The 23,508-nt window shown below is 35.3% G+C and overlaps 1 protein-coding gene across 1 annotated transcript in view; it reads left to right on the top strand.

Moving 5' to 3' along the window:
* LOC150110692 (uncharacterized) overlaps positions 1-23,508 on the top strand; it is a 464,373-nt gene that overhangs the window by 194,965 nt on the left and 245,900 nt on the right. Inside the window, exons 10-12 of the mRNA XM_090405298.1 lie at positions 1,606-1,688; positions 14,029-14,250; positions 19,852-20,044. Of these exons, the coding sequence (XP_090261424.1) occupies positions 1,606-1,688; positions 14,029-14,250; positions 19,852-20,044 (498 nt within the window). The remainder of the gene's footprint in view (positions 1-1,605; positions 1,689-14,028; positions 14,251-19,851; positions 20,045-23,508) is intronic.

Here is a 23,508-nt window from a genome sequence, read left to right as displayed (position 1 = left end):
CTCTGCATGTCAGTAAAGCTGTGGGATTGGATGGTATTTCACCATGAATTTTGAGAGAATGTGCTAAAGAACTGACAGCTCCTTTGATCTGGCTTTTCACTGAAAGTCTGGCTATGGGAAAGGTGCCCAGAGAATGGAAGGAAGGTAAGATAGTGCCATTCTATTAGAGCGGTAATAGACTGGAAGTGTCTAATTATAGGCCGATTTGTGTGTCATCAGTAGTTGTTAAGATCTTGGACAAATTAGTGATGGACCATATACAGCATTGGGCAGATGAGGTAATGTTATCTGTAAGAGTCAACATGGATTTGTTAAGGAGTGCTCTTGTTTTAGTAATATGCTAGCCTTTTATAATAAAGTTACAAGAGCAGTTGATGAGGGAAAGGCATATACTGCCATTTTCTTGGATTTAATGAAGGCATTTGACACAGTGCCACATAATAAGCTGATATTTAAGTTGCAGCACATGAGTTTGGATGTCAGGTTGGTCAACTGGATTCAGGATTGGCTGTCCGATAGGTATCAGAGAGTTATGTATGGTGGGGGCAGTTTCAAGGAGGCAGGAGGTTACAAGTGGGGTTCCACAGGGCTCAGTACTGGGACCTATATTGTTTTACCTTTATATTAATGACATTGTTAGTGGATTGCAGGGGAATATTCAGTTGTTTGCGGATGATGTGAATTGTTGGTGGGTTGCAGGGGGGGGATATTCAGTTGTTTGCGGATGATGTGAAGCTGAGAAGGGTTATTAGTAATAGTACAGATGTGGTAGCCCTGCAAGAGGATTTGAATAAACTAGACAGATTGTCAAATGAATGGGGGTGTCGGTTTAATGTAACAAAATGTAAGGTCTTGAAGTTTGGGACACTTCATACTCATTGGAGGAGTTGTACTGGAGGAAGTAGGGGGACAAGAGAGCTGGGGGTTGATGATTGATAGAAGCCTGAAATTCAGGGGACTTATTACAAAGGTGGTGAAGGTAACACAGGATTGCTGCAATACTGAGAAGGATGTTGACCTGCAGAGATAAGAGTTATCATTCCGTTGTATAAAACCCCATATCAGACCACACTTAGACTATTGTTCTCAAATTTATCCCCAGGATTTGAATTGGATAAATTAACTGTGGAAAGGGTACAAAGGCAGATAACAAAGACAGTTTCAGGACTGTATAATGTTAGTTATGAGGATCGGCTAAGAGATGTGGATTGCAGAGTTTGGTAGATAGAAGGAGAGATGATATGATTGAGACAAACTGTTGCGAGGAGTTACAGGCTTAACACTGGGGAGTTCTTTTGCTTGGTGGAACAGCAGGAAGGAGTGATGACAAGGGGGCTATAAAGGAAGCTGTGAGCAAGAGGGTATGGAGTGGTTTCTTTGCATGGAGGGTGGTTGAACCGTGGAATGCATTGCCTGATAGTGGTGAGAGCGAGAACGGTCAATGAGTTCAAGGAGTGGTATGATAGACTTTGTGCTTCCTAGGAAGGATCTCCTGCAATGAGTCTTTTGAATCTATGGAGGCCTGAATAATAATAATAATAATAATCAGAAAAAGATTGTTTCAGTTCAACTTTTTAAAAGTGTCTAATTATATTTTTGCTTCAGGTGGTATAGTTTCTCGGGACATTGTGGATGGACATCGTGAGAAGACTTTGAACCTTATTTGGCAGATAATATTTAAAACACAGGTGAAGAAACATTTTTTATACAAAAATATAAATTTTTATTGTAGTCAGTTTATTTAAATGTACTATGCTTTTTCATATTTTCATTATTATTGTAAGAAAAGAAGCATGCTTGAAAGTTCCTAGAAAGTAAGTCAGCATGTGCTCTGAATTAATACAGAGGGTGTGGGGGCAATGTGTAAAAGCAGATAAACAAATCTTGGAAGGACTAATAAAAATATAGAAGATAAATCAGGAAGGTGGCAAAATGTTCTGGCAACCTGAAAAAGGAGTAAAGAGTGCTGAAAGGAATCAGATGATGAAGGTGAAAATTTGCTCATTTTCAATCATTTCATTTATTCCCCTCCCCACACAAACAATATTTCCCACTGGTTTTGAATTTTTTTTTGCGGTTAAATGAGTAAATTAAAAAAAAAAATGCTATTGTCTTTGTTGAAATAGCTAAATTTGAAACTAGACTGTTTCCTTGAATTATTATTATTCCAAAAATCCATCACCTTGTTTTCTTTGTGGCCTGGTGCTCAGTTGTAGGAATAATGAACAGCTGAAATTATTATAATTATTTTACAAAGAGATATTGCTAAACATACTGCATTGTCAAAAATAAATAAATAAAAATAACCAGCTGAACATTGAAAATAACTAAGAAGTAGTTTTATTTTATGAAATAAAATAAAAAGTTATTCCCCCCCCCCAAAAAAAAAAAAAAAAAAAAAAAAAAAAACCTACTTTCTAAGACCTGACCAAGCTCTACCTGATATAAATAAAAGAAAATCATATGAAAATCTGATCAGCAGTTTCAAGTTTTTAAGCAAACAAACAGATACAGAAAACAACTCTGCTTTTTATTATACATCTAGTAGAGATTTTTGAAGTTTGGAAATAAGACACCTTGGAACTGAAATTTTAAAAGTATTTACTGAAATCAACTAAAAAAACATAAGTTGCATGTAAACATAGGAACAAATTGGAACTGAAAATTTAATAACACTATTAAAATTAAGAAAACAAACATAAATTGCACATATGTAAAAATCACACATAAAATAGTAAATAATTATCAGTGATATTAAAAACAATCCTAATGAGAAGGATGAGCCTGGTGTGCTGCTACCAATTTATTTAGCTGTATATTTGTCAGCAGCATTCTTAAATCACTGCAATCAGCTATTTGCAGTCGGTGTCATTTTTTTAGTTAAAAGATTTATGACCACACTGAACCCATGTTCCACTAAACATGATGATGGAAATACGATTAAAAACTTTTTTTACTACAGCCCACAATCCAGGATAAAGTATGGGCATCTGCTCTTGCAACCAGAACTGTTGGTACCCATTTTTGAATTTTAATTTCGATTCTTCATTTGTTACTTCTATCAGTTCTTGTAATTGTAAAGATTCTTCTGTGTTCATACTTGAAAACGGGTCCAAAACCCAATCGTGTATTTTCATTTCAAGAATATCTTTAAATTGTTGGTTGAAATCACAATTGAGATCCTCCAAGTCGTGACTTGGAGGTTCTCCATTTTTATATATATATATATATATTTATAAAAATAAATTTAACTGACTAGAACCCGAGAAAGTATAACAAAAACCTTTAATACATCACAACTAGTTTCATCGGTGCTCCGACTTCTTCAGGTGAGAAATAAAAACATAAGATATAAAATAACACGGTAAAAAATGAACTTTACAGCTTAATAAAAAGCAGAATAATGACGGTCACATTTGAATAGGTGACCGCGTGCTACCGTTGGCATGAGTAGAATGTGTGCGACAGCTAATTTTTGAGCGCCAGTACTAGATTACTGCGCTATGGGAATCGGGTAAATTGTAGCTAAGATTATTGTTTAAATGTGAAGGGTCCAGAACTATTTCTTTTGATTCGATAATTCTTCTTTCGAACTCATCCTTGCAAATATATAAATTAGTAGTGCGTTCCCAATCAACTTGATGTGGCTGTTCTTCAAGGTTAGAGTTTGCCGAGAAAAGGACATGACTGGAAAGGGCACTCGCTCGTGCTCTACTGTAGGAGATGTCACGTCTATGTTCCTCAAGACGAAGTGAAACAGATTTGTCTGTCTGGCCAAAATAAGGTCGACCACAGTTGCACAAAACTTTATAAACACCAGGAAAATGCAGATGGTTGTGTTTTGGTTTTGGTTGACTCAGAAAAGAACGAAGTTTTGGCAGCGTAGTATAGTCGGTCTTTATGTTGAATTTTTTCAGAATCTTAGCTAGTTTTGGGGTAAGAGTGCTGATAAAAGGTAACTGTATATGAGTGATAGGGTTGGAGTCATCTTCTTGTCGAGGATGTTGGCGTGGTCTCAAACGTTTAGTGATGTTACGAGACGAATATCCATTATTTAAGAAGGTGTTTTTCAGGAAGTTAAGCTCTGTTTGAAGGTCTTCTTCTGTGGAAATGAGACATCTTGCTCGATGGGCGAGGGTGGAGATGATGCCCAGTTTCTGAGGTGGGAAGTGATGAGAAGAACCATGTAAATATCTATCAGTGTGGGTGGTTTTTCGAAAAATTGAAAATTTAAGACAGTCAGGAAATCTACTGATCTTTAGATCCAAGAAGGGGAGAACGCCGTTAATCTCTAGTTCAGATGTGAATTTAATGTTTTGATGTTGGTTATTTAAATGGTTTAGGAAGTTTTGCAGTTCCTCTAAACTATGTCCCCAAATAAGGAAGACGTCATCAATGTAACGTAACCACAGTTTAGGTTTCAAAGTAGCTGAGGAAATAGCTTTCTCTTCAAAATCTTCTAGAAAAAAGTTAGCTAAGACTGGAGATAGAGGGCTGCCCATAGCTAAACTGCTAGTTTGTTTGTATATTTTCTCTTCGTAGCAGAAATAGCCGGAATTGATGCAGTGAGTTAGAAGAGCGAACACTTTTTTAGAAACCTTGTCCTTAAGAAGACTCAGAACTTCATCTGTAGGAACATTCGTAAACAGAGATACGATGTCAAAACTCACCATTCTGTCCGAGTCTAAAAGATTCAAATTTTTTATTTTTGAGATGAAATCTTCAGAGTTTTTGATGAAGGAAGAAGAATTACCAACTAAATGTTTTAAAGAAGCTGCAAGATATTTAGACAGATTGTACGTAGGTGAGTCAATCCCTTCCACAATAGGTCTTAAAGGGGTGTCAACCTTATGGATCTTAGGCAAGCCGTACAACCGAGGAATGAGGGGATGGAGAGAGCGGAGAGATAGTCTTGTATGTCTAGGAAGTTCAGAAGTTGATTTCAGAAGATTGTTTGTACGGTTATGAAGTTCTCTTGTGGGATCACTTTCTAGCATAGAATACGTATTAGAACTTAACAAGTTGTTCATCTTACAACGGTAGTCAGCTTTGTCTAAGATTACAGTTGCATTCCCTTTATCAGCAGGTAAGATAATAATGTCATTGTTGTTACGAAGTTGGTGTATTGCTTTCCTTTCTGTCGGCGATAATCTATCGCCGTCCTACAGATAATCTATCGCCGACAGAAAGGAAAGCAATACACCAACTTCGTAACAACAATGACATTATTATCTTACCTGCTGATAAAGGGAATGCAACTGTAATCTTAGACAAAGCTGACTACCGTTGTAAGATGAACAACTTGTTAAGTTCTAATACGTATTCTATGCTAGAAAGTGATCCCACAAGAGAACTTCATAACCGTACAAACAGTCTTCTGAAATCAACTTCTGAACTTCCTAGACATACAAGACTATCTCTCCGCTCTCTCCATCCCCTCATTCCTCGGTTGTACGGCTTGCCTAAGATCCATAAGGTTGACACCCCTTTAAGACCTATTGTGGAAGGGATTGACTCACCTACGTACAATCTGTCTAAATATCTTGCAGCTTCTTTGAAACATTTAGTTGGTAATTCTTCTTCCTTCATCAAAAACTCTGAAGATTTCATCTCAAAAATAAAAAATTTGAATCTTTTAGACTCGGACAGAATGGTGAGTTTTGACATCGTATCTCTGTTTACGAATGTTCCTACAGATGAAGTTCTGAGTCTTCTTAAGGACAAGGTTTCTAAAAAAGTGTTCGCTCTTCTAACTCACTGCATCAATTCCGGCTATTTCTGCTACGAAGAGAAAATATACAAACAAACTAGCGGTTTAGCTATGGGCAGCCCTCTATCTCCAGTCTTAGCTAACTTTTTTCTAGAAGATTTTGAAGAGAAAGCTATTTCCTCAGCTACTTTGAAACCTAAACTGTGGTTACGTTACATTGATGACGTCTTCCTTATTTGGGGACATAGTTTAGAGGAACTGCAAAACTTCCTAAACCATTTAAATAACCAACATCAAAACATTAAATTCACATCTGAACTAGAGATTAACGGCGTTCTCCCCTTCTTGGATCTAAAGATCAGTAGATTTCCTGACTGTCTTAAATTTTCAATTTTTCGAAAAACCACCCACACTGATAGATATTTACATGGTTCTTCTCATCACTTCCCACCTCAGAAACTGGGCATCATCTCCACCCTCGCCCATCGAGCAAGATGTCTCATTTCCACAGAAGAAGACCTTCAAACAGAGCTTAACTTCCTGAAAAACACCTTCTTAAATAATGGATATTCGTCTCGTAACATCACTAAACGTTTGAGACCACGCCAACATCCTCGACAAGAAGATGACTCCAACCCTATCACTCATATACAGTTACTTTTATCAGCACTCTTACCCCAAAACTAGCTAAGATTCTGAAAAAATTCAACATAAAGACCGACTATACTACGCTGCCAAAACTTCGTTCTTTTCTGAGTCAACCAAAACCAATACACAACCATCTGCATTTTCCTGGTGTTTATAAAGTTTTGTGCAACTGTGGTCGACCTTATTTTGGCCAGACAGACAAATCTGTTTCACTTCGTCTTGAGGAACATAGACGTGACATCTCCTACAGTAGAGCACGAGCGAGTGCCCTTTCCAGTCATGTCCTTTTCTCGGCAAACTCTAACCTTGAAGAACAGCCACATCAAGTTGATTGGGAATGCACTACTAATTTATATATTTGCAAGGATGAGTTCGAAAGAAGAATTATCGAATCAAAAGAAATAGTTCTGGACCCTTCACATTTAAACAATAATCTTAGCTACAATTTACCCGATTCCCATAGCGCAGTAATCCAGTACTGGCGCTCAAAAATTAGCTGTCGCACACATTCTACTCATGCCAACGGTAGCACGCGGTCACCTATTCAAATGTGACTGTTATTATTCTGCTTTTTATTAAGCTGTAAAGTTCATTTTTTACCGTGTTATTTTATATCTTATGTTTTTATTTCTCATCTGAAGAAGTCGGAGCACTGATGAAACTAGTTGTGATGTATTAAAGGTTTTTGTTATACTTTCTCGGGTTCTAGTCAGTTAAATTTATTTTTATAAATGTATACATCCCAAGTAAATCCTAATTTCAACAATATATATATATATATATATATAAACATGTTGCTCTCCAGCCCAAATTTTAATTTTTGTAACCTAATAGATATCAGTGTTTCTCAAAGTGTGGTATGCGTACCACACTTTGAGAAACAAACACTAACGACCTTTCGCATACACCCAGGGGTACGTGAAAGGTCATTAGGGGGTACGTGGCAATTTTCGGCTACGCATAATTAAAGGAGTCATATTTTTCAACAAACAGTGCAATTAGAGACAACCGGGATAAAACTGCACTAACTAATGAATCACATCTCCTCTCCAACAGAAACCGCTGTATAGACCAAGTAATACCATATGTTGCCGATGGAACATATGGTTTTGCTTGACACCACCCCCTTCGTTAACGTGTTAAAACTAAGAAATATATAGTGAATGTGTTTCAGATATTATAGAATTCGGTTGAAGGGAATTAGCATTTCAACTCAACTGTTGAAATGCTAATTTGTCTTTGGTTTGCGCGACCTTTTGTTAATACCGCACCAATCATATGCAGTTCTTCGCTGCTCTACGTATCTCAAGTCTTGTAAATTACTGGTAATTTTTGCTTGAAATAATGGGAAAGAAGATGACGCTATTTGTGTAGATGACTTTGACAATGCACACAAAGAAACTGTTCTCGATGCCAAAAGTAGTGATAACGAGTAGGAGCTTCTCGGTAAGTCACACCATTTTCAGTTTTTTTTTCTGAAAACTTTAGTTTCCGAAAATTTCCGCATGTATCTCTCAACATGATTTTTTAGCTTTAATTTTGGGAAAAAAGTTAGTTATATTCTAGTAAATACAGTATTTTTTTTTAACTTTCAAATTCTTACGTATGGATCATTGGTTAAAGATTGGATTTATAAAACTCCCAAAAGAGAGCAATATAGCAAATACAAGTAGCTGTATGCAACAAGAAAACTTTGATATTGCATCTGGATCAAATGAAATTGATGAGTGTGTCGTCTGACATCTCTAGAGAACCAAAATTTAAAAATAAATCATATTTTTTGTTTACATGAACATATAAATTCAAATAAAATAGATATTTAATTTAAATTAATATTTTAAATTAATTTATTACTTTTAATCAATTCATGTTTAATTAATTAATGAATTTATTTTTTTTTAAATTAATGAATGAATTTATTTTTTTTTAAATTAATTAATTAGGGGTACTTGGTAATAATGAAAATATAATAAGGGGTATGCGGATACCTGAAGTTTGAGAAACACTGTAATAGATGATAATAATAATAGAACTATCTTTGATGTAGTCAAGTTTTTTTTTTTTTTCTTCCCCCCACCAGAGGTCAAGCTAATAATTGTAATGGTTGGTCAGTAACTTTAGCATACCATGTAGATTGTAGTGCAGCAATATAGTTAATTAAGCCCTCATGATAGCTTTAATACCTCTAGCTCAGTGATTCTCAAACTGGGCACTGCTGCCACCCCCATGGGGCACTGGAACAATTGGGGGGGGGGTAGTGACTTCATGAGCAAATGGTGTTGTTGAATTGAAGTAAGGGGCGGTTATATATAAATATGTATATAAAAGAATTTAAACTATGTGGTTATACATATAAATTTCAACCAATTGGTATGGAATAGTTTCCAATAAAAGCTGAAAATTGCTTAAAATTCTGAAGTATGGCTAGATACTAAGTAGGCTGAATATGTGCCATCCAAATTCTTGGAATTTGTATGCCAGCATTATTGTTGGGATTAGGGTGGTTAATCAGAATTTCACAGGCTTCTTTAAATTTTCTTTCATACCAAAGTTTTTGTATGATGTAAAGAGCAGGTACTTTTCCAATCAATTTGCTGTAGGGTGTTGAGAGCGTGATCTGAGATACCTGCTTCACCAAAATTGTTAGGCAAATTTACCAATATAAGGTAAGTTACAGGTGCAGTAGATGCAATAAACTCCAGGATGTGCCAATGGGAGATGAGGATCCTTAGAGAAGTTGAATATGTTTTTTAATTTTATAGGTGGTTTAAAAGTGGCATTGAGATTATAATGGTGTAGGATTCTATTGATTTTTTCTGATAACCCTTTAATGTATGGGATGGCTTTGGTTTTACTGTAATCTGTATTCTTTTTTGATGAAGTTTAATGAAAAACTTTTATTAACAGTATTTTTGTTATAGCCATTATTTATAAATGTGTTGCTAATAATCTTTAATTCTTGTTTAAGAGCTTGTTGATTAGGCAAATTGTTATAGCTCTGTTTTTAAGGGTGTTAATGACTCCAAATTTTTGTGATGGGTAGTGATATGAGTTAGCATGTATATATTGGCCAGTATATGTCAGTTTGCGGTAAACCATGAAGAATAGACTGCCTAAGGGAAGACGTGTGACCAGTGTATCCAGGAACAGGAGCAAATTCTGATTTTCAATTTCGTTAGTAAATTGTATGCATTCATGTTGTTTGTTCAGGTGGCTAAGGAATGTGTTTAATGTTTGTAAACCGTGTAGCCAGATAACGAAAACATCGTCACCGTATCTAAGCCACACTGTAGGTTTTAGAGTAAAGGAATCAAGAGCACTTCTCAAAAGCTTCCATATAAAATTTAGCAATTGGAAGGGATAGTGCTGAGCCCATGGCCGTAACTTCTTTTTGTAGGTAAATTTATTTTGCTACATGAAGTAACCGGAACATAGTACGTGAACAAAGAGGGTCTTAATGTCGTGCGGAAATTTGTTCTGTAGGAGAAGAATTGTGCACTGATTGGGACATTCGGGCAGAAACGTCAAAACTGACTAATAAATCATCTTTGTTGAGTGTTATGTTTTTAATTTTGTTTATAAAGTGTTGTGTGTTCTTTATATAGGAGGAGGAATGACCTACCAACTCCTTGAGTGTTGACACTAATTTTTGGCTAGGTGATAATTAGGGCTCTCTATTCCTTCAACTATCAGCCGAGGCAGAACGTATTGTTTGTGAACACCATATATTCTGGGAGAACAGGCATAATGGGGTATAAGTTTTTTAAGTGTCTGACGGACTTAAGTAATTTATCAGTTTTTTTTCCTTTATTCTGTTAGTTGGATTATACTTTACATCCATCCATCAGATGAATCAACTAGTCTCCAATAACACACCTATCAGCTTGTAAACTTAATAGAATCCTTTATAATTATAAATTATAATCTCAATGCCACTTTTAAACCACCTATAAAATTAAAAAACATATTCAACTCCTCTCCTCCAATTGGCACATCCTGGAGTTTATTGCATCTACTGCACCTGCAACTTACCTTATATTGGTGAACTGGACATACAATCCCTATACGTTAATTAAATATAACAATTCTGTGAAGCAGACCTCTCAGATCACACTCTCAACAAATTGATTGGAAAAGTACCTGCTCTTTACATCATACAAAAACTTGGTATGAAAGAAAATTTAAACAAGCCTGTGAAATTCTGATTAACCACCCTAATCTCAACAATAATGGTGGCATTCAAATTCCAAACTTTGGATGGCACATATTCAGCCTACTTAATATCTAGCATACTTTAAGCCGTTTTCAGCTTTTATTGGAAACTCTTCCATACCAATTGGTTGAAATTTATATGTATAATCACATAGTTTTTATTTTTTTATTTTATATATATATAAACAGGTTGCTCTCCAGCCCAAATTTAATTTTGTAACCTAATAGATAATAATAATAATAGGACTAGCTTTGATGTAGTAAAGTTTTTTTTTTTTCCCCACCAGAGATCAAGCCAATAATTGTTGTAATGGTTGGTCAGTAACTTTAGTAAACCATGTAAATTGTAGTGCAGCTTGTTTCTCTGTATATATGTGTATGCTTCAGATGATGACCTTGATATGAAGGTCGAAACTTCGAGTGTTCATTTTGGTTTATATTAAACTAAAGTTTTGCTCTAACACGGTAGTTGTCTCCATAATTTTCCATAATATACTCTGATCACAGTGTAAGCATGAAAGAAAGGATAATGAATGGTGTATCATACAATTCTTTACTTTGGCCATTGTTTATATAAAACAATGGTACAACTTCTGTATGTGTGTGTATATATTATTGGTATTGGGGACAGTCTCTAAAGGCTGATATCCAGTTGTTTGCTGTTGATGCTAATTTGGAGACAGTGATGAGATATAGCTGATACAGAATCCCTGCAAATTGACTCGAATAGACTGGTTATTTGAACAGATGTCAGTTCAATGTTGCCAAGTGTAAGGTTTATGCATTTTGGACAGAGGATATTGCAAGCACAATTATATTAATGGGAATTTGCTGTAAGTAGTGAAACTAGTAATTTTGGATATAGTGGACAGTTAGGCTAGAAGCTATTATAACTAATGTGGTTAAGGTCACTGCATTGGATAAGTGCAATGTTGAAGAAAATACTTAAAAGGAGGTATTCTCCCACTTTACAATGCTTTGATAAGACCACAGACTAAAATGCATAGATATGGTCCCTGGGTTCTGAGGAAGTAGCCTCTGAAAGGATCCAACATTTGGTGATTGATGATGATGATTGGCCTATGAAAGAATTGTGCAGATGAGGACAAGATTAAGGGAATATGCTATTCAAAGTCTGAGGAATAGATGGAAGCCAAGATAGAATAGAAACAAAAGTTAATAATGGGATGTTAACAGTATAGACAAGTGAGATTTTGCAGCTTTTGGTGCAGCGGAGGTAGAATTTAGTTATCCCTGGAATCTCCACTTAGGGTTTGATTAGGATGAAGGTCAGGTCCATGTTTTTCTCATATCATGCAGTGTATGTGGAATGGCCTACCATTAAATTGTGATTGCATTTTTGTCAAATGCATCGAGAAATGAAATAGGTACAACTGTAATAGTGAGGAAGGGAAGGTTCTATCATAGTACATCTAAAGGAAAGGACCTCAAGACACTAATAGTGTCATTATGGGGGGGTCTTTTCTTCAAGAACTCTTCTCCAAGAAATTGGAGAAGAGTTCTTGAAGTGGGGGGGGGATAAGAGTTGAAGTTTGATAATAACTAGGATTTTAATCATATGCAATTGTTTATTTATACTAGATATATTTCCTCGACACGTTTCACTCTATATGACTAACAGCATCATCAGGAGGTTACTTAACATAAATAAAAATACAACAAAGAGTTAAATATTTTCCAACAGCATAACTGTTAATATCTATAGTTCAAAATACTGAAATGATAGTCTAATCACGAGTATCGTTACGCATGTCTACATGCAGTCTCTCCGTTCCTGTGTAAACTCTGTCTCTGATTGCTGGCATAGAACAGGTCTTTAATTTTACACATGTTAATTAATGATTTCCAGATGTCATGAAGGATCATTCCTTGATTTCTGTTTAGTATGCATTTTGAGCAAATGACCTGAGAGGACTCTTTGACAACCTGTCAAAGTAATTCTTCGAAGTCCTCAAAGTGCACATCCTCAAAGAACATCATACAATTTACTGTATGATGTTCTTTGAGGATGTGCGCTACAAGTCTGCTTTTTATTTCCCCGTTTGTTTTTAATTTTGCAAAAAAAAAAAAAAAAAAAAAAAAAAGTTTAGCAGACATATTGCAATTTTGGCCAAAGTGGCTCATAGAATTACTCATGTTATTGAAGAATATACTTACAAACAAAGATAAGAAAATTATCATTCCTTTTCATAAGCCTTGGCACAGCCACTTATAGATTGCTGCGCGTGGATTTCTAGAGTATGAGGAAGTGGGCAAAACAAGAGACACCCCTGGAAATAGAGTAAGATTGTAGTTAGTAAATGTCAGTACTAGATTTTTTCAATTGAGAGTGGTGAATGAGTTACCAGAATCTGTTAATGCTTTATTTGTGGATGTGTTCAAGTAGAGGTATGATAGGCATTGTGGGGATAGTTAATGCAGTCCTCCCATAGTGAGTCTTCAGACTTAATGGGAGGTACCTGTCTAATAATATTATGTAATTATTGTGAAGTACAATCTTTGTTTCCTAGTGCTTAGAAAAATGGTTTAGCACTCTGCAGTTAAAAAATTTTAAAATGGTTTACATTTCTGTAAGTTTCCATTTTTTTTTTTTACATTAGGATTCATTAGCACTTAGTATTAATTTTTTAGCATTTATTTACCAACTTTGCAGGAAGTTAAATGTTATCCTTTTTAGTTGGCCACTGAAAACTATACAGATCTCAGACATTCTGAGAATTTTTCAACTTAGTACCATATAAACTTAATTAATGCTCTGATAGGGTAGTCATTTTTGTATGTAAACTTTTGTCTGCCAGTTGTGTTGTCTGCTTCAGTTTTCCTGTTTTGCAGAAGAGAAAAAAACTGCTACTTATGAGATCTGACTTACATTTACTTAATGATACAAAGCTTCCTTACACTTGTGATGAGATTTGAACTCATTCTTTCCATTCAAATGACAGTTTTTATTATCTATGCTGTGAAGGCTTTATTACTAATTTAGATGTGTAAACATGTACCTTAAATGAAAGTAATTGGAGAATATGTAAAATGTTTTAATAATAATTTCGATGAGTGTTTATCAATAACTTCCTATTGTTAAAATAAATTCCAAGTACTGACATATTTATTATGATGTTTCTTTACTGAAATTAAACATCATGCATTTAAAGTAATATGAATGATATATTAATAAATTTTCATAAAAAAAAAAAAAAAAACCAAACTCCAGTATTTGGCAGCATCAAATTGTTGTTGCATTCATTATTTTTAGGATGTTTCAGCTTATTAGTTATCATATTAGAAAATTATCACGAGCATCTACTATATAATTTAAGCTTAATTCAGAATAATCCTTTTATTAAGTGTTAGACACAAATATATTGAAATCTAATCCTGAGAAGTTAGTTAATCATTTCATATTTATAATATATATTATTTATTTATTTATTTTGCAGATAGAGGTTCTTTTGAATAAACAAGTATTAAAAGAAGAAATACATTTTTTGATCCACAATCTTAGAGTTTGCAATCAGCTATCAGCCCTTAAAAACTGTGGTGGTAATGTTTCTTTAATTTCTCTAGAAGGATGTGTTTCTGAAGGTCTGCAATATGATAGTGAGAGTCTGAATTTGTTACTTCAGTGGTGTCAGGTTGTATGCATACATTACAATGTCAAGGTTGGTTCTTTTTTTGAAAGTCATGATAGTGATTTTTAGAATCAATGCTGTAATTTCTGGGATCAATAAATTAAATAGGAAAAAGAAGGTTCATAAATATATACTCTTAGAATCTTCATTTATTTATTTTATTTAGGGATGAACAGGGAATTTACATTTGACTCTCACTATAGCAAACTCATTGACTATAACTCACTAAAAAAAAAAGTCTGAGGCAAAGAATTTAAAATTTTTAGAAATTAAATTTTTTGTTACAGTAAGAGTTGTATTGTGTTGGTTTATCTTGACCTACACACAGTATTTATTTATTATAGGCTTTAAGGCCTCTTGTGTGTGTGAGAGAGAAAAAAAAAACTGATTTCAGTGAATTTCATATCATTAATAAATTTTTACTTGATTAATGTTAACTTATATAAAAAATTCAGACAAACTGATTTCTGCTGGATGAATGTTGCAAATGTTGTGTATTGTAATATTTGTTTTTCTATTTCTTTATGAAAAATAAGCAGTGCTGACATAAATTATCCTGTAAAGACTGTTATTGCCAAAAAGTTACTGATTAAATCATTAATAGCTGTCTTCATTTGGCTGCAAGAATTATTTTAAAATAAAAGGAACACATGTTCTGACCAATGTTACTTCTAAGCTATACATGTTTGAGTGCTCACACTAGTAAATAAAGGGAGCACACACATAAATAGTAACTTTTGCTGCAAAATTTTTGTTTTCATAATTTCTAATTTACAGTCATTAATTTTTGAACGTACTATAACAATGAATTATATGATAAAGCATACTTGTCACTTATTTTATTTGGTAATTTCTCCAGTGTCTCCACTCCAGTATTATTCCAACTTAATACACTCTAATTAGTTACTTTTAGCCTGCAGCATGAGTAGACTGATGCTGACATAAGCAAGTTTCAGTGACATATTTGTATAGAGCATCTACTATCTAGGCAGTTCAGTCACTTGTGTTGATGGATATTTGTAGCTATGTGGATTTACACAAATAACTTACAGTTTTACAAGTTATGGCTAGAGGGAAAAAAGCACCATTAATGTGAGAAGTATTGGGTTGGCAAATAAGTTCGTTCGGTTTTTCAGAGTGGAATGAAATACATTTTATTTAATATATATAATACATACATCAGTTATATATTGACCCTCTTTATCAATGACCTCTTGCCATCTGTCCACCAACTTCATTATGCTGCGTTTATAAAACTCCTGAGGTTTACTGGCGAAAAACTGATCCAGGTGTCTTTTGACAGCCTTCTCATTAGCGAAGGTTTTCCCGTTCAGAGAATTCTGCAATGATCGTAATAAGTAGTAATTGGAAGGTACCAGGTCCGGTGAATACGGAGGATGTGGCAAAACATCCCAGCCAAGATGTAACAATTTACTCTGGGTTGTTTACGATGTGTGGGGTCTGGCGTTGTTGTGGTGAAAGATAACTCCTTTCCGATTTGCCAATTCTTTATGTTTTGTGCTAATTGCACGGGCCAGTCACGTTAACTGTGAGCAGTCGACAGTTAAATCAATCGTTCTGCCTGGTGGTAACACCTCGTAGTGGACAAAACCTTTATAATTCCACGACACAGAGAACATGATATTCTTTGGGTGCAATTCCGCTTTCGAGGTTGTTTGCGGTGGTTCGCTCTTGTGCCCCCATGATCTTTTATGTACCACATTATCATACACGACCCATTTTTCATCTCCTGTAATCATCTGCTTCAAAAATGTCATTTTCTTGGCAGTTGCAGCGAATCACAGATGGATATGTGAGCAGTCATATTGGCCTCAGTCAATTCATGCAGCACCCAAACATTGAGTTTTGAAATGTTTCCCAGCTTGTGCAAATGGTTTTCATTGTTTGTATGGGATATGTTCAGCACTGCAGCAATCTCCCACACTGTTTGTGATGGATTTTTGTCGACGATATCCTTCACAACACTCGAATCAACCTCGGTCAAACGACCAGCACGAGGTGCATCAGTGACGTTGAAATCTCCAGAACGGAATTTGGCAAACCACTTTTGGCATACACATTCTGTTTAGGCACCATCCCCATATACGTTGCATTTTTTTTTATGGGCCTCTGCAGCTTGTTTGCCTTTTTTGAAATAAAAAAGCAAAATATGCCAGTAATGTTGTTATTTCCTTCCATTTCTAAAAAATATGTTACACACATGCAAACTGAAGTAGGCTGAATGAAAATTCACTGAAAGGTTATGTGAAATATCACCTTCCAACTGCACAATAGCGTTGCGCTGTAGCACAACAATAGTGACAGGCGAAGCAGCGTAAACTTGTACTAACGCATTAACTGAACAAACTTATTTGCCAACCCAATATTACATTAGCAGTTTTAGTGCATTAACTCCTCAAAATGTCACTGTTGAAATTAAAGTGGAAAAGAACTGCAAAGTCGTTTAAATTTGAGTGGTTGGACAAATGTGACATAACTTCATGTATATGCTGAATTTAAGTGTTTAAGTTGCTCTTATAGAAATATTTAGCATGCAGTATACAAGATCTTTTAAGAAAGATGTGTGCTGCACACATTGAGTCTGAGACTGGAAACTTGCATGCAAAATGTTTTTTGGGCACACTTGGACTGGCAGAAGTTAGGGAAAATATGGCTTTTGGCTAGTTTCAATGAAACTTAAACCTGTAGAAGGAGAACTTGAAAAAGGTTAAACACAGCAGTAGAATTTAGCATGTGCTTTGTTTTGTAGCCATATACATATCAAATCAGTGTTGACATTTCATATAAGTTTCCAGCTACCTCCTCCCCGCTCCAATTTCCCGTTTTCTGGCATTGGCAGAATTTAAACTTGATATAGTCCCCCCCCCCAAAAAAAAAAAAACTGTGTTTGATTAGGAGAATACAGTAATTAGGAATTGTCTTCCTTTCTCAGTCATTTTAATCAGAATACTAGATGTTTAAGAATATATGTCTCTGTTTTTCATCAACATCCAGTTTCTCTTCTAGCACTTGACATTATTCAAAATCTCCAACATATCTAAAATGGATAATTCCATTTCTTCATTTGTCAGGAAAGAAAGGATTAATCAAAGGTCATTATGATTATTCCTCTTAACAGTCAGACTGAGGTAAAATATTGCATTACCATCAAACAAATTTTGATATGTTTTGTCAATATCCAGCAAAATTGTGATACTTTTAGTAGAACTTATCATGACAGAATGTTCTATGATAGTTGAAGGGCAAGATTTTTTTTTCCCCCAGAATCTTCCATATTATTCACTGCAGTTGGTATGTTCATTCATAACTAGCTCAATGTATTGAGCTAGTTCTACCAAATACTATCAACTGTTTTTAGCTTTGCCTCCTTTGCTTGGCCTGTGTTAAGTTTTTTTTTTGAAGTCATCTGGTATCTTGAAATTATCCATACCACACATACTCAAATTTTGCACATGCAGGACTTTCATGAGACATCTGAAAATCCCATTGAATAAAGTCATGGATTTGCAAAATGGAACATGAGCACACAAAATGCTGTCTTAGGTTAAGTTACCATTTTACTGCTATGTAGCATTTGCAATTATAGTGGCCATTATTAACTTGCATCACTACTTCCACATGCTGTGAAGTAGGCATGTTCGAAATAAGACTGACTTTTTAAATAGCGCAGCAACCAGCACAGATTGCTTCAATTGCTTATCCAAACATACGGGGAGGACTGTATGAGCCAAACGCAGTGCTATGAGTGGTTTAAGTGTTGATGGATGAGTCGGTCAGATATCAAGGTGATGTTGTGTTTTTTGATCGGAAAGGCATTGTCCATTATGAATTTGTACCACACGGTCAGATGGTAAACAAAGAGTTTTACCAGAAAGTTTTAGCTCATTTGAGGGATGCTATGCACAGGAAGAGGCCTGAATCGTGGGAAAAACAGACTTGGATGTTGTACCACAACAATGCACCAACTTGCGTGTGGCTCCTCATCCACAGTTATATGACAAAACATCGGGCATCCATTGTGCCCCATCCACCCAATTCTCCGGAATTTTGTCCAAAGTACGCAAAATACTTTGGACAGACAGGCAGATCAGCATCCATCCGCCTGGAGGAACACAAGTCGTACATCGTTAAACACAACTATGGCCATTCAGGCTTGGCTGACCATGTTTTGGACACCATCCACAGATGGTGTCCAAAACATGGAAGAAAACCACCATGCTCCACCACAGCAAATTCAAGAAAGAGAGACTTTTCTTAGAAGCAGCAGTAGCTCTCAGAAACCAACCAAATCTTAACAAATACGGTTGCATTAAGCTTCTGAAGATTTGGGAAACAGTCATCACCAGAGGTCCCACCTTACATTCCAGGCCACCTACTACTGCCCTTAGAGGGCGCTTCACCTAGATAGGACTTTAGTGTCACCCACGTGGTTGGGCTTAGTATTGTAAGTTTTTGTGTGCATGTTACATTAATTGTCTTTGTAATCCCCATAGATGTCCTAGTGACTAGGACGAAATATAGGAAGTATTAAATTCTATTTTAATTCTTTTTGAGTGTTGTAAAAAATCCATTAAACCTCCAACATAATGTCCTCACAGCACTTAAGCCTCTACACAAGAACCTTATTGAATGAAAATCTCTTCAGCTGGAAAATTCTTCGGACAGAAGCAATGGATTGTATTAAGAAAGGATAAAGGTAAAAGATTAGGAGTTTCGGACATTTTAAAAGTAGCCACATGAAATGAAGAAATATTATTCACAGAAAAACCACCATGTGTCATCAAAGAATTAAATAACACAGACTATTTTTATATCGTATTTAAGTGCAAGCTCCATTCCTTCTCTGCTATAAGGTGTGAGCATCAGTCTTTTATAAACCATTTAATAAAGTGCAAAGTGGGATCTCTCAAGCATAGTATCCTTTCTTTCTAATAGTATTTGAATGTCTATAAATTTACTATTCTTTCTGTATAACTGGAAGAAGTTACAGAATTCCAGAGAATGAATTCTTACTGTGTTCAATAAGCTTAGATATTTTTGTATTCATTTTTTTTTCCATTGTTTGCTGTGTGTGTATCTACCCTAAAGATTCTGCTGGGTGGGGGGGGGGGGGGGATTAATGAAATCGGAGTATTTGTGGTCTTCATACCCCCCCCCTGAAGGATTATAAAGATTACAGTGAAATAGCTCCCTAAAAAAAAAAAAAAAAAATTCAATTCCAGCCAGAACACCATAACATTTAATACTCTGAATATAATTTAGAGAGAGGTGACTGAAGTTCAGGGGGTTATATTTGGCTTTCTTTGTTATCATATATTTTTTAGTAATAGCAGTATATTATAAAATTTTGTGTATTTCAGACTTAAATTTGTGAATGTTTATATAGCATTTATTGTCTTTTTTGTACAAAAATGATTTGCTTTGTGATGTGAATATTTATTTTGTGTGTGTATATAGACATTTTAAAAATATCTTACTTTTAGCATACTAAATCTTTTAGAGAAAACTGAACAACTAAAAATTGAAAGGAAATGACAGTGTCTTCTTTCATCCCTTTTTTTAAATATTTTGTATTGGTTACATATCTTAACAATAATAATTCTTTATTAGGTGGAAAATTTTACAGTGTCTTTCTCCGATGGACGGGCTTTGTGTTATTTGATACATCATTATCATCCAACACTGCTACCAAAACAACAGATTATGTGGCAGACTAGTATTTCATATATGGAAGATATAGAGCAGCGCCAGGAAACTGTATTTTGCCCAAGTTTTAAAAATTGGGAGCACTTGTGCCAAAATGGTAAATGTCTGATTTAATCTCTTTTTTTTTTCAGACAGATTTGGTTAAAATAATGAGTTATTGCTCATCATTCATAACCTTACATTTAGAAACATTAAATTGACACTTGTTAATAGAATTAGGCTGTTCATTTCACCTGCAGGGATTCTGTATCAATTATATCTGATCATTTTCTCCAACTTAGAATCAACAGCAAACAACTGAATATCTTCTCTATAGATCCAATACCATTAATATATGTATATATATAGGTGGGTGTGTTAGTAAATAGCCAAGTATAGAACCCTGTGGTACACCACTGCTCTCTTAGACTTAGAACCTCCATATGTTACTTTCTGATACCTGTCAGCCATCCTCCTTCTCCATGTGACAGATATCAGAAAGTAATGTATGGAGGTTCTAAGTCTAAGAGAGCAGTGGTGTACCACAGGGTTCTATACTTGCTATACAAACTCCCTTTGAGTTTGTATAGCAACCTCACATGCAGAATTCCCTCCAAATTCCTTGACAAGATACAGAAGTATCATGGTATTATAGAACATGATCAGATTGCTAAAGCAAAACCTACCTTTACCAATCCATACTGTGGTCTAGAGAATTCTAGACCACAGTAAGTTCTAGCTCCACCCTTGTATATATTGAAACCAGTTAGGCATACATGTGTTGATTTAAACAGCCAGGTCAGAGGCATTGCTAACTCTCTTGCATATTCCTTAAGCACCCATGCCAGTATGACTCCACTATTTGAATCAAGCCTCTGTAATAGGTTTAATAGCTCTGCTTTTCTACCTCTTTTTATTCACTTTCCACCTTTGATATCCAGAAACTAATGCATTCTGCACAGAATGTTCATTTTACTGAAGTGAAATACATAACAGCTCAGTTATTTCTAATGGATCTATCAGTTCTTGCTATTTGCATTCACTAAAGAATATTCATATGTGATAATTTTTTGCAATTGCTTTTTGTTATTGGCACTTAAACTTTATTGGATTAAGTTATCATTTATTATCAGCCATCTGCATGATTCAAATAGAGTTGAGGGGCTTGCAGTGGAAAGTGAAACTCACAAACCACCTACACAGAGTAAACCAAGTCTCCTGACCATGTGTGGCCTTGACAGTTTCCTCTACCTGCTACCATGCTTGGATGATTCCCTCCAGGCATAAATAGATAGTGACAGTAGAATTTTTCAGCAGCCACTTAAAGCCTTCAATAAACAAGGTGATGGTTTTTCACTTGGTGATATCCACCACTTAGGTATCTAGGTAGTAGATGAATTTCCACTACCTATGGTAGATATAGCAAGTCACCAGATACATTATTTTTTGTGGAAACAGACCACAACCACAAGAAGGAAATTGACTATATATTGTGTGCTGATAGCCATTTAGTAGTCCTGTCTGGAAGGCTTTGGGGGGTTTGTCTTTATTCATATGTAATCTATATCTCTTTGCCTGACTTTTTTATGACCATTGTTGAGTTGAAATTGGGAGGGACATTGAATATACAATAATGAATTATTTACTAAACCAATACACATGGAATGGACAATTTTACCCACATCCTCTTCAAATTATGCTTGTGACAGTTCCTGCATACTATTCTAGGATTCCTTACTCCCACCTTTGGCAGATAGGGACAGTATGGCTGAAACTCTTCCTAAAACATTATTATATTCAGTCTAGTATAATATCTAGTGGCCAGTCTATAGAAATACAGTTGTAAAAACTGTACTCTCAAAAATGAAATATTCAGTTTCTCTATGATATCTGATGGAAATTTAAAAACTACTTATATTGGAAGAAATGGTGAATGTGAGTGCCTTGCATGTCAATTTTGGCTATTTCAATTTTGGAATAGGAAAAATGGTGGTATTATTATCACATTAGTGATGAATCTCACCCACCATCTAGTGCTGCCTAGTAACACAGATTTAACCTGTCCTCTGAGAAATGTAGTTGCTGCATCTTGATCTCTGTTTACTTTAATTCACTCCTAGACGTTTTCCTTCAATCTGTTGGTTAATGCTTGTTGTCTGGGGAATATATCCATATAAATGAATAAGCTCACTGCATGAACTATAGGCAGAGGATTTGATTGCTGTAGACCAACTGGTCTTTACCAGCATTCCAGAACATCTGTTCCATTAGTGTTTATGACTTTGGAAGTTTAGTCATAAATGTTGCAATCATGCAATCTGTTGTCTTTCAGTCTGTCTCAAGCAGATAATAAGAATTTCTTCAGTACTGTATTATGTTCAAGGTTAAAAAAAAATCTAGGTTTGAATCCTGTCTAGGATTCAAACCTTTATAGACATCAGGATTATCCAGATGAAGATGAGATAGCTAGTTTCAAACAGAAGTGATACAGGTATTTCTTTTTTTCCTTAAAAAAAAAAAAAAAAATGTTTGCCAAAGAGAAAAACGTGCTATTAATAGGTGAATGAGTCTTTGCCTAACCTCATAGGCCCTACTTGCTTTTGGTCTAAGTACTACCAAACTAAACAGTAAAAAGTCATCTTATGTGTCTACCTTTAAGGTTTCACAACTCCAACTAGTTTTCATTTTCCCTTACTAAGCTAGAATAAATGCTGAATTATTTGCTGTAAGCAATGATCTTAATGAGATGGAGATACACAACATGTAGCCTCTTCCTACCAAGCCAACCTCATCTTCCTGTGGTGTGGTCTGTGTCCACAAATCAGTGCCTAGTTTGTGGACACAGACCAGTGCCTGGTCTTAAAAGTGTTACCAAAAAAAAAGTATAATCTTTTCCAGTTGGGGTAAATGCTAGATCTATAGGTGATAGATTACTCATTATTTAGTGAAACACCACCACCTGTCTTATTGGAGACCTGAAGTAGATGTTGTTATATTTTGGTCCCCGGAACTGTTTCCAGTTTCTCCTTCTGCCTTCCTCCTAGAAGGAGTGTAGGTGAAAGTCTGAAGGATATGTGAAACTCACATTAGGGACCCCATACCTCCCCATTTGAAAGTGCAGCAGCAGCAGCACATTATTTCCACACATGCTCGCAATAAGATAGTATGTAAGATTGAACCTAACATTCAACATTCAATCACTATACCTCAATAACTCTGCACATTTCTTCTGCCAGAAGGGTGGAAAAATTCCTTCATGTGCATTTTTCAGATCTGAAATTCACTGTCATAGAATGAAAACCTTGAATCTCCCTTTATTGACCTCCTCTGGCTCTAAATTTTCTTGCCCTATTCATTTGCCACTGTGACTTTCCAAATTCTGAAATCAAAGTCACCACTCTTCTTTTTAGTTAATTGTCTTTAAATCGTAATTATTTGCAGTCCCAAATACTCAGTCGAGTTGTCTTTCTTGGTCACTTCGACATTCATGACTTGGACTGGCTTTCTTCAATTCCACTGAGAAACTTTCCTCAATTCCACCAAGCTGGAAGAAATGTAGAGATTTTGCTGTTGGCAAATCTT

The sequence above is a fragment of the Typopeltis vanoorti genome, chromosome 1, assembly GCF_054136105.1.
Source record: "Typopeltis vanoorti isolate ZY-2024b chromosome 1, IOZ_Tvanoo_1.0, whole genome shotgun sequence".
Classification (NCBI taxonomy): domain Eukaryota; kingdom Metazoa; phylum Arthropoda; class Arachnida; order Uropygi; family Thelyphonidae; genus Typopeltis; species Typopeltis vanoorti.
This window is presented reverse-complemented; position numbering and strand designations above follow the sequence as displayed.